This window comes from Mauremys mutica, chromosome 8 (genome assembly GCF_020497125.1).
Source record: "Mauremys mutica isolate MM-2020 ecotype Southern chromosome 8, ASM2049712v1, whole genome shotgun sequence".
NCBI lineage: Eukaryota > Metazoa > Chordata > Testudines > Geoemydidae > Mauremys > Mauremys mutica.
Window position 1 is genome coordinate 76344756 of NC_059079.1, and position 13842 is coordinate 76358597.

Consider the following 13842-nt stretch of genomic DNA (forward strand, 5'->3'; position numbering starts at 1 on the left):
AGCCAGCCATGTTTATTTCATCATCTGTGTTAGGAAGTTATAAGATTGATTATGGAGCAGGGAGATGTGTAATTTATTTAGTGAATGGTTGAGGGCGCTGTAGTTCTGCAATAGCTGCTGTGAAGTTGTTACAGGTATTTCCTGCTGGGAATATTCGAATGAACGAGCACTTCTCTCTCCTTGCCTTTTTTAACATTCCTTGATATTTCTGAACTGCCTTAAAAACACATTTGTCTCTATGCTGTTTTCACAGGTCCATAGGCCATACCGTTCCTAGAGAAACACAAAACCTGCAGGTGCCTTATTATGTTGATAAAAACTTTGAAAATAGTTATAAAGGAGCAGAACTTCAAGAGCTAGAGAAAACGGTTGAAAAGGATTATATAGACTATATACAGACCAGCTGCTGGAAGGAGAAACAACAAAGTAAGTAATCTTTGTTATTTATAAGTGTGTAGGTACACGTCACAGGAAGTCAGAGCGTGGCTTTGCTTGAGAAGGTATTTCCGTTGTAAGCCCTAGGTTACAGAGATGTATAACTTTCTAAACCATGAACAACAGAGCTGCAGCCCATGTGGCATCCTCAAGGCCATACAGGTAGTGTGTGTGTGTATAATATATATATATGGTGTGAATGCATAACACATAGAGAGCTACATATGCGGCCCACAGTGGTAAATGTTTAGAACAGTGGTTCTCAGCCTAAATTACCTTTGCCCTGGCTTTTGTCACACCTGCTCTCTTTTGTCACCTGGTTAATTTGTTGTTGAAAGCTTGACACAGTTCATTTTGGCTGATTTTAAGAGATGAATTTGAAGTGTTTTTCACCAGTGGACTTTTTTTTTTAGGTGCTTTCTTTTACACTTGAATAACTCAGGGTAGCAATGTATTAAAAATGAAATGCACCACATTTATTCATCTGATCTTTGACAATCCAGAAAAAATTTGAAAATGGCATTCACATACCATGTTACTTTGTATCACATTTTAAAGAGACAGAGGCAGAAAGCATGTGCTTATTTGAATGTGCCACTTTTATTTGAGTCCGGGGTCATGTTTTTTACCACTGTCAAGAATTTATTTTATTTTAAGAAAATGCAATGCAAAAAGTGACAATAAAATGTTGAGACTTTAAAATGCACAAAAGTTAGGAAATTCAAAATTATTATTCTCACATCAACCTTAACTTGGCAGCAGGAAGTGCCTGGAGGTAGGCAGAGGAGCAGGGATGCGGCATGCTGGGAGCAGCAGGGGAGGGGAGCTTGGTGGCTGCAGGAAATAACTCCGGGGGACACGGGGAGCTTGGTGGGCTGCAGCAAATAACTCAGTGGGCCGTGTGTTTGAGACCCTTGATCTAGTCCAACCTCCTGCATGATGTAGGCCATAGGACTTCCCTGAACTAATTCCTGCTTCAAGTCCAGAATGCTCTAGTTCAACAATAGCTATCTTTTACAAAAACCTTTCACTTTAATTTTAACATTGCCAGTGATGGAGAATCCACCACAGCCCTTGTTAAATTGTTCCAGTGGTTAAGTACCCTCATTGTTAAAAATGTGTGCCTTCTTTTGTGTCTGAATGTGCCCCTCCTCAAGTTCCAGCCATTGGATCATGTTGTACCTTTGCCTGTTAGATTGAAGAGCCATTGATTGTAACATTTCTGTTCCCCATATAGCTATTCATAGACTATCATCAAGTCACTCTATAACCTTCTCTTTGATAACCTATGGTTGTAATAGGAGCCAGATCCTCAGCTAGTGTACCCGTATTTTTCCTTGTATAAGACGCCCCCATGTATAAGACGCCCCCAACTTTTCTAACCCCAAATTCAGGTTTTTTGTTTTGTTTTGTTTTCTTTGCCGCTCCAGCCGCGCTTCAGCTGTTCCCCCCCCCCCCCCCGACTTTGCCGCTCAGGCACAGGAAGAGAACGCCGAGGTAGGGGTAGAGGGGCCGAGGAGGGCCATGCGCCCCGGCTGGTCTCCGGCGGCGGCCCTGCCCGGCTCCTGCCGCATCCCTCCCCGGCCCCGCGACTCCTGCCCTGGCCCCGCGTCCCTGGCCGCGCGACTCCTGCCCTGGCCCCGCGTCCCCGACCCCCCGGCTCCCCGGCCCCAGCCGCCCAGCTCCCCGCGTCCCCAGCCACCCGCTCACCGGCCGCCCAGCCCTGCGTCCCCAGCCGCCGGCCCCCCGGCCCCGGCTCCCCGCGTCCCCGACCCACCGTGTCCCCAGCCGCCCGGCTCCCCAGCCCCGCATCCCCAGCCGCCCGGCTCCCCAGCCCCGCGTCCCCAGCCGCCCGGCCCCCCGCGTCGCCGGCCCCCCGCGTCGCCGGCCCCCCGCGTCGCCGGCCCCCCGCGTCGCCGGCCCCCCGCGTCGCCGGCCCCGCTTCTTTGGCTGCCTGGCTCCGGGTCCCCGTCCATGGCCGCCCGGTCCCGCTTTGCCGGATCCAGCCACGTGCAGGCAGCGCGGTAAGGGGGCAGGGAGGGGGTGTTGGAGAGAGGGCAGGGGAGTTCAGGGGTGGGGGGGTGGATAGGGGTTGGGGGGGTCAGAAGGCAGGGAACAGGGGGCTTACTTCCGTGTATAAGACTACCCTCAATTTTTAGTCTAAGGATTTTAGAAAAAAGTATAGTCTTATACACGGAAAAATACGGTAAATCATAGAATATTAGAGTTGAAAGAGACCTCAGGAGGTCATTTAGTCCAACCCCGTGCTCAAAGCAGGACCGCCACCAACTAAATCATGCCAGCCAGGGCTTTGTCAAGCCAGGTCTTAAAAACCTCTAAGGATGGAGATTTCACCAGCTCCCTAGGTAACCCATTCCAGTGCTTCACCATCCTCCTAGTTAGTGAAATAGTGTTTCCTAATATCCAATCCCCACTGCAACTTGAGACCATTGCTTCTTGTTCTGTCATCTGCCACCATGGAGAACAGCCGAGCTCCATCCTCTTTGGAACCCCCCTTCAGGTAGTTGAAGGCTATTATCAAATCCCCCTTCACTCTTCTCTTCTGCCAACTAAATAACCCCAGTTTCCTCAGCCTCTCCTCATAAGTCATGTGCCCCAGCCCTTTCGTTGCCCTTCGCTGGACTCTCTCCAATTTGTCCACATCCCTTCCATAGTGGGGGGACCAAAACTGGACACAGTACTCCAGGTGTGGCCTCACTAGTGTTGAATAGAGGGGAATAATCATTTCCCTTGATCTGCTGGCAATGCTCCTACTAATTCAGCCCAATATGCCCGTGGCCGCCAGACTGCTTCTCGTCCACTGTAATCCCCAAGTCCTTTTCTGCAGAACTGCTGCTTAGCCAGTCGGTCCCCAGTCTGTAGCGATGCATGGGATTCTTGCTTCCTAAGCACAGGACTCTGCACTTTTCCTTGTTGAACCTCATCAGGTTTCTTTTGGCCCAGTCCTCCAATTTGTCTGGATCACTCTGGACCCATCCCTATCCTCCAGCGTATCTATCTCTCCCCCTAGTTTAGTATAACCTGCTAACTTGATAAGGATGCAGTTAATCCCATAATCCAGATCATTAATGAAGATGATGAACAAAACTGGCCCCAGGACCAATCTCTGGGGCACTCCACTTGATACCAGCTGCCAACTAGACATCGAGCCGTTGATCACTACCCATTGAGCCTGACAATCTAGCCAGCTTTCTGTGCACCTTATAGTCCACCAGGACCGCCCAGTAGAGGGGCAATTTGCCCTGGGCCCGCCCCCACAAGAATGTCTGAGGCTCCCTGCCCCCGCCCATCCCCTGGCACCTCAGCGTGCCGCATCCAGGAGCTGCCCTGGACAGAGCTAAAGTGGTGTGGCTCCAGTGGGGCCTGAGCTCCTCCCGCTCAGAGCCGTGTGGTAAGGGGGCAGGTCTGCGAGCTGCGGCCGAGTGGCGGGAGCTCAGTCCCGTTGGAGACATGCCGCTGCAGCACTGTCCAGGGCCGCTCCTGGACGCGGCGCGCTGAGGCTCCAGGAGAGGGGGGAGGCAGGGGTAAGCGGCATGATAAGGCGGCCGCTGGGATTGGATAAGGGGCAGGGAGTCCTGGGGACAGTCAGGGGACAGGAAAGGGGCAAAGGTTCTGAGGGGGCGGTCAGGGGATGGGTAACGGGGGGTTGGATCATGGGTGTTCCGGGGGTCTGTCAGGACTCGGCAGGGGGGTGGATAGGGGTTGGGGCAGTCAGGGGACAGGGAGCAGGGGGGGTTGGTGCGGGGCAGGGTCCCAGGGTGGTGGTTGGGGGGCAGTGAGGGGACAAGGCGCAAGATGGGTCGGGGATTCTGAGGGGGGCAGCCGGGGGGCAGGAAGTGGGTGAGGGTCGGATGGGGGCAGGGCCAGGCTGTTTGGGGAGGCACAGCCTTCCCTACCCTGAAGCTCATTCAGCACTTTGAAGCTTGCAGACAGTTATTTAACACAAAGAGCCAAGCTGTTATCTTTTTCCTTAGGGCTACCATCCCTTTCACTTCTCAAATGCCAAATTATAGTCTACATTTAATTTCAGTGCCATAGGGAGATTCATGTCAGGGGAGGGTAGCTTCATTAAAATTAGCCACTTTAGATTAACAGTGATAGAGCCAAGAGAGCAATGGGGGAAGGATCACATGAGAAGAGCAATATCCTACACCACCTACCTCCTTCCCAACCCCACCAATGGAGACTCCGCTCCCCTGCATTCCCCAAGGCTCCAGAGGGGTTAATTCAGTGGTTCTAAAATTTTTGTACTGGTGACCCCTTTTGCATAGCAAACCTCTGAGTGCACCCCCCCTTATAAATTAAAAACACTTTTTAATATATTTAACGCTATTACCGTATTGTTCCGAGTATAGGCCGCTCCTGATTATAAGCCGCACCCTTAAAGTTTGGTGCTATTTTAAAAAAATTAAATTTTTAACTTTTTTTAACTTAAAGAAAATCTCAGCCGCGGCCGGGACTCAGAGGGCTCTGGGCTGTCTGCCGCGGCGGGGAATCAGAGCGCTTTCAATCCCAGCCGCGGCGGGGAATCAGAGAGCTCTGGGCTGCCCGCCGCGGCGGGGAGCCCAGAGCCCTTTCAATCCCAGCCGCGGCGGGGAATCAGAGCGCTCTGGGCTGCCCGCCGCGGCGGGGAGCCCAGAGCCCTTTCAATCCCAGCCGCGGCGGGGAATCAGAGCGCTCTGGGCTGCCCGCCGCGGCGGGGAGCCCAGAGCCCTTTCAATCCCAGCCGCGGCGGGGAATCAGAGCGCTCTGGGCTGCCCGCCGCGGCGGGGAGCCCAGAGCCCTTTCAATCCCAGCCGCGGCCGGGACTCAGAGCGCTCTGGGCTGCCCGCCGCGGCGGGGAGCCCAGAGCCCTTTCAATCCCAGCCGCGGCCGGGACTCAGAGGGCTCTAGGCTGCCCGCCGCGGCGGGGAGCCCAGAGCTCTTTAAATCCCAGCCGCGGCGGGGAATCAGAGGGCTCCGGGCTGCCCGCCGCGGCGGGGAATCAGAGGGCTCCGGGCTGCCCGCCGCGGCGGGGAGCCCAGAGCGCTTTCAATCCCAGCCGCGGCGGGGAATCAGAGCGCTCTGGGCTGCCCGCCGCAGCGGGAAGCCCAGAGCGCTTTCAATCCCAGCCGCGGCGGGGAATCAGAGAGCTCTGGGCTGCCCGCTGCGGCGGGGAGCCCAGAGCTCTTTAAATCCCAGCCGCGGCGGGGAATCAGAGGGCTCTGGGCTTCCCGCCGCGGCGGGCAGCCCAGAGCGCTCTGATTCCCCGCCGCGGCTGGGATTTAAAGTATTTTTATTGGGTTTTTTTTGACAAGATCCCGCTTATAGGCCGCACCCCTAGTTTAAAGACTTAAATTAGGGGGAAAAAGTGCGGCCTATACTCGGGACAATACGGTATAAATGCTGGAGGCAAAGCAGGGCTTGAGGTGGAGGCTAACAGCTCGCAACCCCCAGTAATAACCTCGTGACCCCATGGGAGGTCCTGACCCCCAGTTTGAGAACCCCTGGGTTAATTTAATTTTAGCACCCTGTGTCCATTCACATGCATGTGCTATTTTGAGCATTTCAGTTTTCACAACATAGGCTCATCCCAGATTCTGGAACAAGCTCAAATGCTCAGTTCGTGGAGTATGTACATAAGCTATACTAAAGACAAACCCACAGTAATCGTCTCCAGTTTGTGAGGGACCCCGTGGAGCCAGTCTCTAGGAAACAGATAAATGCATGGAGGTTAAGTCCATTAATGGCTATTAGCCAGGATGGGTAAGGAATGGTGTCCCTAGCCTCTGTTTGTCAGAGGGTGGAGATGGATGGCAGGAGAGAGATCACTTGATCATTACATGTTAGGTTCACTCCCTCTGGGGCACCTGGCATTGGCCACTGTCGGTAGACAGGATACTGGGCTGGATGGACCTTTGGTCTGACCCACTATGGCCATTCTTATGTTCTTATGTTCTAACCTAAATGAACCCAAAGTTATGGAGACATATGAGTCAAGGAAGCCAGCAGAGTATCAAAAACCTGAAAAAATCTCTGACTGGATGGGCTCAGGCGTTTGGTCACAAGCTGAGGTGGTTCAAAAGTTTTGGATTTTTTTTTTAAGCAGATTTTTTTATTGTTTCTTTAAACAATCAAACATAGCAAGCAGCAAATATTTGACACACACTTCTGAAACCCCAAACCATGTTCAGGTTTTGGCAGACTAATTTCAGCTTTTCAATTTAAAAAAAAACACAACAAATTTTGAAGGAAAACAGACATTGTCCATGATTTTTTTTCTGCTTTTTAAAAACCCCTAGTTGTCAATCCAAAATGGAAAATATTTGTCCAACCCTTTTAATGAGCTTTAGTACCTTTTAGCACTAGCTGATGCTGAGAACCAGTGATACCTTGTAAAGGTGACATGAAAAGAAGTTTTCTCAAAACTGGGTTTGTGCTGAGATGCGGAAGGTTTTTAAATGTTTATTTTTTCCAGGGCTGCCCCGGGGGGAGGGGGAAGGGGAGAGGGGAAGTGGGGCAGGAACCCCCACGAGAAAATAGTATTCTATAGTATTGCAACTTTTTTTTTTATGGAAGGGGCCCCCGAAATTGCTTTGCCCCAGGCCCCCTGAATCCTCTGGATGGCCCTGTAGTCCATTTATCCAATCCTTACTTTTTTAACTTGCTGGCAAGAACACTGTGGGAGACCATATCAAAAGCTTTGCTAAAGTCAAGATATATCCACTGCTTTCCCCATATCCACAGAGCCAGTTATCTGATCATAGAAAGCAATCAGGTTGGTCAGTCATGACTTTCCCTTGGTGAATCCATGTTGACTGTTCCTGATCACCTTCCTCTCCTCCCAGTGCTTCAAAATGGATTCCTTGAATACCTGCTCCATGATTTTGCCGGGAGCGAGGCTGTAGTTCTCTGGGTTCTCTTTCTTCCCAGTTTTAAATATTTGTCTTTTTCCAATTGTCCAGGACCTCCCTCGATCGCCACAAATTTTCAAAGATAAATGGTTGAGATCCATTGACTTCAATGCAAATTTATAGCAGTTGAGGATCTGGCACCTTTAAAGCTGAATTTTATATCCTCTCTAAAATCCACAAATTTGAGAGAGATGTTTCCTAGGACTATTATGCCCAGCAAAGGAAAAAACATTACAATTTTGCCATTCTGTTAACTAACGAGCAAAAACATATGCTCCTATCATTAGCCATGGTATACGTTAGAAACACATCTGCAACTATATTTACAGTATCTGAGATTAGCAGTTGCCTGAGGATACCACAGTAATTAAAAACTGTTTAAGAATGATTATCATCTGGTCTGGTGAGCCAGTAATGGTACAACTGAGACTGTGCTAACTTTAGTACAGCCAAGATTGTAAAAATAAATGGTGTTGAATGCAAAACACAGTCATGGAGAAAAGTTCTCTGGAGACCTTTAGTCAGCTGTTTTGTAACTTTGGTCCATTAATTCCTTTCTGTTCAGATGCTTAGCCTCATTTGGGCCATGCATTTTGTTAAATGAGTACTTATTGGTAGTAGGTAGTTTGTGTTATTTACTGGAGTTTACTTTGTTGCTGATGGATATAGATAAATACAGTTTCGCAAAGATAAAAGTATAGGAATAATAGATATTGTATTGTCTTTGATCTGACCATTGAAAAGTTTTATCTGCTGTATGTCTACCTCATTATTGGAGACTACAAAGTAGTCATTCAACAGCCTATTAGTCCACTAAATTACATGGTCGGCCGATCACTTTTTTGGTGTCTCTTATTTATTTTAAAAGATTTGATTGCCAGCTGCAGGCAGTGTTTCTCCTCTTGTGGCTTAGTATTGCGCAATAGGCTGGGTGTGCTGCGGCTTTTTGTCTTCCTTTAAAACATCTGATATAGGCTCAGGCGGAAGAAAGGATACCAGATTTGGATGGACCGTTGGTTTGTTGTGGTAGGGCAATTTCTTTGTAAGACTGAAGTTAACAAAATTCAGGATCAAAGAACACCACATAAAGGCAACTGAAAATAGAGGGTTGAAATAGGACATTGAAACAACATATTCTATGAATACCATATTACATTATTTTCAAGATATAAGGATAAATCAGCTTAAAGAATCAGATAAAGTATAGGAGATTTACATGATGAAATTCATACCAGCAAAGGTGTAAACATCCCACAGTAAGAAGTTTGACCCCACGAGAGAACCCGTAACAGAGACTGGATTTCAATAAGCTTTCATTTTAAAGCTAGTTGGCTGAGAGTCCCGCTGCGCTGAGGCCAGCTTAATCTTGGCTGTCATCTGAAAACATGTTCTTATACAGGTGCCTGTTTCAAATTCATGTGTGTCTGTCGGGTGCATGCTGTACTCAGTGGATGATATTTTAGGGTTAGGGAATGGAGGAATGGGTTCCTGCTTCAAAATAAAAACCCTTAATGCTTCTCAGTCTATAGAGTCATTCAGTAAATACAAAGAACGAAGTCCTATAGTCACTACTCAATCAAAACTCCCATAGATTGCAGTGGAACAGAGTAATGATTACAAGATTTGTCCCATTGGGAGGTTCTTTCCATACTGAATCAGCCTGTTCGCTATGTGATCTGGTAGCTGTGTAAAGTTCTTCAAACAAATTGAATGTCATCAGGTAGCTTGTGCGTAAGGAAACTTTTCTGACCTGTTCAGAAATCCATGCCAGCCATTCACCATAGGTACATTTAACTGTTTTCAGTTGGTAATTTCCTTAAGGAGAAAATTATATCAGTGAGCAAATCAGAAAGACTAAAAATATTTTTTCAGTAAACTCAAAGGATTTAGCAGTTTAGTTGCTCCCTTGATCATTTCCCTGCCCCCCCCCAAAGGTTCCTCTATGCCCCCCTCCCCGAGGTGCACGCACCACAGTTTGGGCACCACTGCACTCTGCTCTTTGTTTACATTTTGTATTTTTCTTTGTGGACAGTGAAAATAAACAATCAGTTTCATTTTCTGGTTTTCATGCACTAGCACAAGGCTGCAGTGTTTGGAGACGGTTTATTTCATATGGTTAAAATTTGAAATAATGATGGAAATAATTGTTTTTACTTTCCTAAAAGCCTAGCCCAATTTGGGCTGACAGTGTCTCCTTAAAGATAACTGCTAAAAAGTTTTAGGATTTTAATAATCTTATAAAAATGTATTGAGGAAAATGAAGCATTAAACATGATTCTACCCATCAGGCTCAGTAGCTTTGTTCTAATGTTATCTTTTTCATCTTTCAGAATCCGACTTGTCGAATTTGGCCAGATTATACAGAGATGAGCGATTAAAACAGAAAGCGGAGTCACTGAAACTTGAGCACTGTGAAAAGCTCTCCAATCTTATTGGACTACACAAGGGGGGCTGAGTAGGCCAGACAAATGCTGGGTTATTTATTGCTGTTTTAACTTGTTTCTATTTTCCTTTGTATTTATTAAAAAAAGAAAAAGAGCCTAATGTAGAGTCTTAATAATTGGTAACTTTGTAATGTTCACCGAATTGGGCAACCCTGAGCCATAGACACGGTATTTGCTCTAATATACTGTATATTCTGTTTGGTTCCAAGGACCAATGGTATTCAATGTAAATTAACTCCCTAAAATGTAGCTTAGTGTGGCACCAGTCTTCATTTGATATAGTTTTTCTGCCACTCAAGCAACTTTGTTTGCCAGAAAAGTATACATAATATCCCATACACTCTGTATTTTATTTGGACATAGACCACACTCAGTCATTCAGGCGATGTAGTTTTCAGTTATATGCTAGCATTCCCATATTCATCTGAAGCTGATGTCCTTGCATCCAAAATGGCTTGTGAAAAAAAATTGAGAGAGGGCATACTCCCTGCTCCGTTCTACTTTCCAGTGCTTAGCTCAGGTATTCATCAAGGCCTTGATTCAGCTAAGTACCTAAGCATGTACTTAGGTCTCATTGAAGTCAATGAGATTTAAGCATGTGCTTAAAATTAAGCATGTGTTAAGTGCTTTGCTGAATTTAGATCCAAACCTGTACTATTTTTTTATAATTAGTGATGTAATTAACCCAGATTGTAAGTAGGAACTTGGAAATTGTTTGTTCCTGCAATAGCATCTCAGTTGCTAATATTCATTGCTGTGCATGTGGGATGCATTCGTGGAGTCCCTGCTCTTGCCACAGTATCTCATTTGAACTCACCCATTTATCCTTTTCTCTCTCATTGAAAACTTGCGATGATAACATTCATTGTGAAAATTACAGCTGCTATTTAGCTAAATTTGAAGGATGTCAGTGGATCTAATTAAGCAAAGGTGTATCCTATCTCTTTTGCAATGAGTGGAAGAAGCTTTCCCACAGCTATTAGTATTATAATCTAGTTTAACTGGCCTAGGAACTGTAAGGCTGATCCTCCAGTGGACTAGATCTGATGTAGAGGCTCTTATGCCACACGATCACCCTGCTGCCAGTGTAGCATGGAAAAGAGGGCATGGCTTCTGCAACATGTCAATCTTCAGTTGCATTTTGGCCCCTTGTAACTATTTCAGCCTGGTGTAAATTAGAGCATCCTTTGAGCTGCTCGAACAGTACAAAGAGACCAGCCTGCATGCAGCTGCAGAAGGATCAAGACTGTCCAAAGGTGGGTTTTAAACCACTTATGCCTACCCCCTTAACGGTACTCTGCAGCTTAGCTGCACCCCAGGTTCTGGACTGTTGTATTTAATCTTTGACTTGATTTAGCAGCAGAAGAGGTAGGCACTCATCATACTTCCCTTTTCTTTTTCTGTCTACAAATTTGTTGAATGGACTCTTCTAGAGGATGAAATTGTCCTTTTCCACAGACCACGTACATTACATGTAGTGGTAGTGCAGGCTTCTCCATGATCAGCCTAGATCTAGTGACAATAGTGACTCTTGTAATGTGTTGACACGTCTCCACTAGAACTAATCCAATACTCCACCCACTTTTAAACCTCACTATAGGTAGTGCAGGTAGCCACTGTTTGCTTTTTTTTTTTTTTAAATCTAGGAGATCACATACAAAATACTACCTTAGAATAATGTTAAGGTTGCAAAGACATGGGCTCCAAAGTTAAGAAATGGCAGAATTAAGGTTGCCCGTGCAGCTTCAATGCAGCCCCTGTGTATATGCATTATGATGCAGTCTATAATTACATGATCACAACTAATTTTTTTCACAGGACCCCTGCCTCATTCAATGTACAGGATGCACAATGCTGAGGAAAAATGAATCAGGGTTGCATAGAGACCAGTTGTCTGTAGGACCATTTATTGTAGAAATTGAAAGGTATGTAGGGAATGAAATGGGATTGCAGTAAGAGAAAGGATAGTTTGATGGTTAAGGCAACTGAATTCCGCACTTGAAAAGTTGGATTCTGTTCCTGCCTCTGCCATAGAGTTTCTGTGTGGTGCTGGGCAAGTCACTTAAGCCAAACTTTTTTCACAGGTGGCCACTAGTTTGTCATCTTGTGAGTGCCTGATTTGAGACACCTGGGGACTGATTTGCAGAAATGCTCAGCACTCACAACTGTAGGTGAAGTCTGTGTTTTGAACATATAAAGTGATATAAAATACGAAGGTTTCTGAAAAATCAGATCACAGGCACCTTGGATACTTTTGACAGAAATCTCTCTGCCTCAGCGTCCAATATGTGAAATGGGAATATATACCCCCTTTTCTCTAAGAGTGTTGTGAAGATCGATAGATAAATGGTTGTGAAGCACTCAAATACTGTAGTGATAGAAAACCCACAAAGAAATTAAATCTGTATTTGGTGCAGGGCTTGGATGGCGTGCACTATAAATAAGGATGGACATCACAGACTGCTCAGTGAGGATAAAACAAAATATTGAGTAGCTGCTTATTCAGCGAGCAACATCCTGTGCTCTGAATGAGGCAGGGATCCTGCAGGGGGAAAAATAGTATGTCATCATATAATTATAGATTGTATCATCATGCACGCTCACAAGGGTCCCAAATTAACATTTCTGGGATGACCTTAATTCTACTGTTTCCTAATCTGAGTGCTGTACTTGACTTTGTTTATAAAGTTTTTTTAATATAGCATTGTATATGTAATTTGATATACACTACAATAGATTTTATGTGAATAGCAGGTCAGTGTTTACATCGAGTTTAGTATCCTCCAGTTACTTCTAATTTATGCTCCCAGTGCTATCAAAAATGTGGTAGGAAAACTGAATGCTATGATCTGGTTAGACACATAACATGTACTGTATATAACTTGAATACCTACATGATATTTTGTATTTACAGTATATTGCACCTTTCATCCAACAATCTTAGTGTTTTATAGAGGCAGGACATGATCTACAAGAAGCACCATCATTTTAGGAGATTTCTGTGGGACTAAAAAAGAGACCATGATTAAGTGGAAAACAAGACTGAAAAGTAAAGAGATGTTTTAAAAAACAGTAAGATGTTCAGTATTCAGAATCATGGTGTCATATCGGATATTGAAATTCTTCTCAGAGACTACTGCAATGCCAGTATTCTAGGGTAGAGTAAAAACAATTAGCAACATAAAATGTCTTGTGCTAATGTTTGTCACTACTTCTGTTTTTGCTAGAAAATAGATCAAATCGATCAAATCTAGTCAAATATTTCTCAAGGTAACAGTAACTCATTAAATGAACTACTTTTTTTAACCAGAAGGCATTTACCAAATTGTGATCAACTTCTATTTCCTGGTCTCTATATTAGAGTGTTTTTCTGAGCAGCAAGTAGGGGCGTGTTCATTTTGATTTAGGCTTCTAATATTTCCTGCCATGATATAAATATGAGCTGTGTAAGGATATTTTATTATTTCTAAGAAGCTTTGTAAGCCCTCCGGGCTGTTTCTATGAGAATTCCAAAAGGTTTGTGAATATGATTATATTTTTAGAAATGAAGGATTTCACATTCTAATTTATGTACATACTGTGGGTAAAAAGATACCAAATATGAAAAAAGACATGGTTGTGGAGTTTTGGGCTTTGTCAATTTCACATGATAATGTACAACAGTTTCCACAAAGACTTCTAATGTAAAATGAATTACTGTCCCACTTGTGGCCATAACCCTGAAGCAGTGGTTCATCAGTTACAAAGCAGTTTTTGAAGGCTATCCTTGGAGATACTAGATTACCTTTTCAGGCCAAGCCAAGCCAAGCCATTAACGCTGTCTTCCTATCTATGGTTCACTTGAAATTCCCAATCTCTCTTCCTCTTGCTAGCCCCCGAAACAACATAAGGTACAAACTCTATCCTTAGATGTACTCACACAAATATTGTTTAACCCAATGACAGATGTATACCTGTATCCAAAGGAAGAATTTGGCCCTATGCTTTGGAAACATGGATCTATTGTATGATCTTCTCTGATGCACTGGATTTTGATAGGAGCAGCCCAC

At 45.4% G+C, this 13842-nt stretch overlaps 1 protein-coding gene across 1 annotated transcript in view; it reads left to right on the top strand.

The window, feature by feature from the left end:
* Positions 1 to 9887, top strand: part of DNAJC18 (DnaJ heat shock protein family (Hsp40) member C18) — a 30213-nt gene extending 20326 nt beyond the window's left edge. Inside the window, exons 7-8 of the mRNA XM_045028110.1 lie at positions 254 to 426; positions 9680 to 9887. Coding sequence (XP_044884045.1) covers positions 254 to 426; positions 9680 to 9804 — 298 coding nt within the window. The 3' untranslated portion in view covers positions 9805 to 9887. The remainder of the gene's footprint in view (positions 1 to 253; positions 427 to 9679) is intronic.
* Positions 9888 to 13842: the final 3955 nt, after the last annotated feature.